The 2,687-nt window shown below is 56.7% G+C and overlaps 1 protein-coding gene across 1 annotated transcript in view; it reads right to left on the bottom strand.

Annotated features, from left to right (window-relative positions):
- Nucleotides 1-2,687, bottom strand: part of CFAP74 (cilia and flagella associated protein 74) — a 114,583-nt gene that overhangs the window by 50,174 nt on the left and 61,722 nt on the right. The window contains exon 15 of the mRNA XM_011930994.1: nt 169-235. Within this exon, the coding sequence (XP_011786384.1) occupies nt 169-235 (67 nt within the window). The remainder of the gene's footprint in view (nt 1-168; nt 236-2,687) is intronic.

The raw sequence follows: 2,687 nt of genomic DNA, 5'->3' as shown, positions 1-2,687 counted from the left end.
GCCCGATCGCAGGCTCCACCCACCGCGCCCGATCGCAGGCTCCACCCACCGCGCCCGATCGCAGGCTCCACCCACCGCGCCCGATCGCAGGCTCCACCCACCGCGCCCGATCACAGGCTCCACCCACCGCCACCTCTCCTTTGAGAGAGAACGGCCCCTTTGACTCACCATGGGCTTGAAGGTGACAAGCACTTCGCAGGACATCCCGGCTGACAGGCGGCCCGGGGGGTCAAAGCTGCGGGACATGACCCACAGCAGACGGGGGTTAGAGCTGCAGAGGGTGAACGCTCGCCTCGCCACCCGGAGCGCAGTCAGGCTGGGTCTCCCGGCCTCCTCCCCGTCCCGGCCCTGCACCTCTGCCCAGCCACCTTCACTCGGGGGAGAGCTGGGTCTGCTGTGTTCCCTGCTGCCCCCGGTACCTGGCAGGCAGGGGACGCTCCAGTGTGTGCGAACATTTGTGGAGTAAGGGAGTTAATCAGTGAAGGCGTGAGGCAAGTCCCCAGGCCGACTGCCAGGAAATGGGACCCCGTGGCTCGGTGACAGCCGCAGTTCCCCCAGGCACAGGTGCCAGGCCTGGGACCAGGGCTCTAGGGCTTTGATACCAATATGGGGCCAGGGGGCTGTGGGCAGGAGCCAGGAAGAGAGCTGGAACTGGGAGCCCTGAGACAGCCGGGACCGTAGACCCTCTCAGCCTCTTTCAGGGAAAGAACCAGAAAAATAGCCACCACTGCACAGGCCCCTCGAGGGAGCTGGTCTGTCTTGGCCCAGATCAGGGTGAAGGAGCATCTCTCCAAGGAATTCCTGATGCCAGGCTGATTTCACAAGGTTGGATTTTACCTAATGTGCTTGGTTTGGAAATGCACAAGCTACAGTTTTAATGTAAAAGTGTGTCCCTGGCTGGCAACGTTCCCTCGGCACCAGCCAAGCAAACCCAAAGCTCCTCTGATTGGGAGGGAAACGCTTTGGTGCCAACAGCACAGAGCCCGGCACGGAGCCGCCGGGGAGAGCAGCCGATTCCGAGGGCGGATGTGCGTGCCTCGCACAAACCAGCACAGCAGAGTGCAGGGCCGAGCTCCAGACGCTTCAGACGACACGAGTGTGGGGTGGAGAAGTTAGAGAACGTGTGGATAAAATGGTTAGAGACAGAAATAGAGAATTCCAGACGTGAGAAAAGAACAAGACACTGTCAAGAAATGCAGACTCATCCAAAACAGAACCTGGCATTTTTAGAAGTGAGAGGAGACAGGGCAGCTGAGTAAGAAACTCACTCAGCAATTTCAACCATTGACTAGTAGCACTAAGGGGACAAGGGGTGAACCAAGCGGCACCTAGAGCACCACCCAGTGTGAAAAAGAGACAAGAAATTTCCCACCCGATGGGGAGGTTTCAAAAGGAGGAGCAGGAGGCAGAGCCGGAGAATGAATGGGGGAGGGGCAGTGCCGCAGGGGCTGGGGCTGAGAAGTTCCCAAAATTGTTCTTAGATCTGAATCTTCAGATTCAAGAGTACAATGAGGTCTAAGAAAAATCAGCCCCCACCAGACGCACAGCGGAGCTGCAGGACGTTAAGGACGAGAGAATCTCAGAGCAAGCAGGCGGAAAGCCAGGTATCCTCCAAAAAAACCAGCACCTGGACCGAGGCCATCTCTCACTCCAGCAACAAGAGACAGAGGGCAGGAGAGTGGTGGCCTCAACCTGTTGAGAGAAAATAACTGTCCATAAGAAGTTCTCATCCCAGCACGGGGAGGAGTGGCTCGGTGGCTGAGAGCACAGCGACCACCTAAACCCACCTCTGCATGCGGCCCCCAGAAGCCACATGGATCAGTAAGAGAAACAGGTGGGTCGCAGAAATCCCAGGCCTTCAGCGTGACTAGAGGACACAGAACCCCCAGACTTCAAAGTAACCATAAGGTGAAAAGCAAACACCGACCTCCAGCATGCACTCCCCGCGCCCGCCTTCACAGAGAGCTACAAGCATCTGAAAAACTGCAGGGAAGTGAGGAAGGAGATGGGAACAAAGACACTAAGGCTGACCTAAAATCAGCTCCCCAAAGAGAACGTCACAGCCTCCACAGGAAGATACCAAGTCCTAATGAGCTAGTGCTGATGTCAGGGAGGGGCCATCAGAGCCCGTGCACCCCTCACCCCTGGGGCAGCCTCAGGAAGACGCCTGGTGGGAGAAGAGGAGGCCCCTCTGGAACCTGGGCAGCAAGGGGGGAATTAGGATCCTGCCCTTGCTGACCCTCATTTGAGAAGCTGCACTTCACAATGCTCTCAGGAGTGGAAACTCCTGAACTGGGAATCTGAACGCTATCCTGGACCTACAAACCTGTCCACAAAGAGAAAACTGGCAGGAAACAGGAAGTAGAAGAGAAAGAACTTTCTTAAAAATAAAGTAAGTCAGGCCGGGTGCTGTGGTTCACACCTGTAATCCCAGCACTTTGGGAGGCTGAGGTGGGTGGATCACCTGAGGTCAGGCGTTCATGACCAGCCTGGCCAACATGGTGAAACCCCGTCTCTACTAAAAACACAAAAAATTAGCCAGGCGTGGTGGCAGGTGCCTGTTATCCGAGCTACTCAGGAGGCTGAGGCAGGAGAATCGCTTGAATCCGGGAGGCGGAGGTTGTGGTGAGCCGAGATTGCACCACTGCACTCCAGCCTGGGCAACAAAAGTGAAACTCTATCTCAAA

This window comes from Colobus angolensis, unplaced genomic scaffold (genome assembly GCF_000951035.1).
Source record: "Colobus angolensis palliatus isolate OR3802 unplaced genomic scaffold, Cang.pa_1.0 Scaffold89, whole genome shotgun sequence".
In the NCBI taxonomy this organism is placed as follows: domain Eukaryota; kingdom Metazoa; phylum Chordata; class Mammalia; order Primates; family Cercopithecidae; genus Colobus; species Colobus angolensis.
Note: the sequence above shows the minus strand (reverse complement) of the source record. Positions and strands in the feature narration are given on the sequence as shown.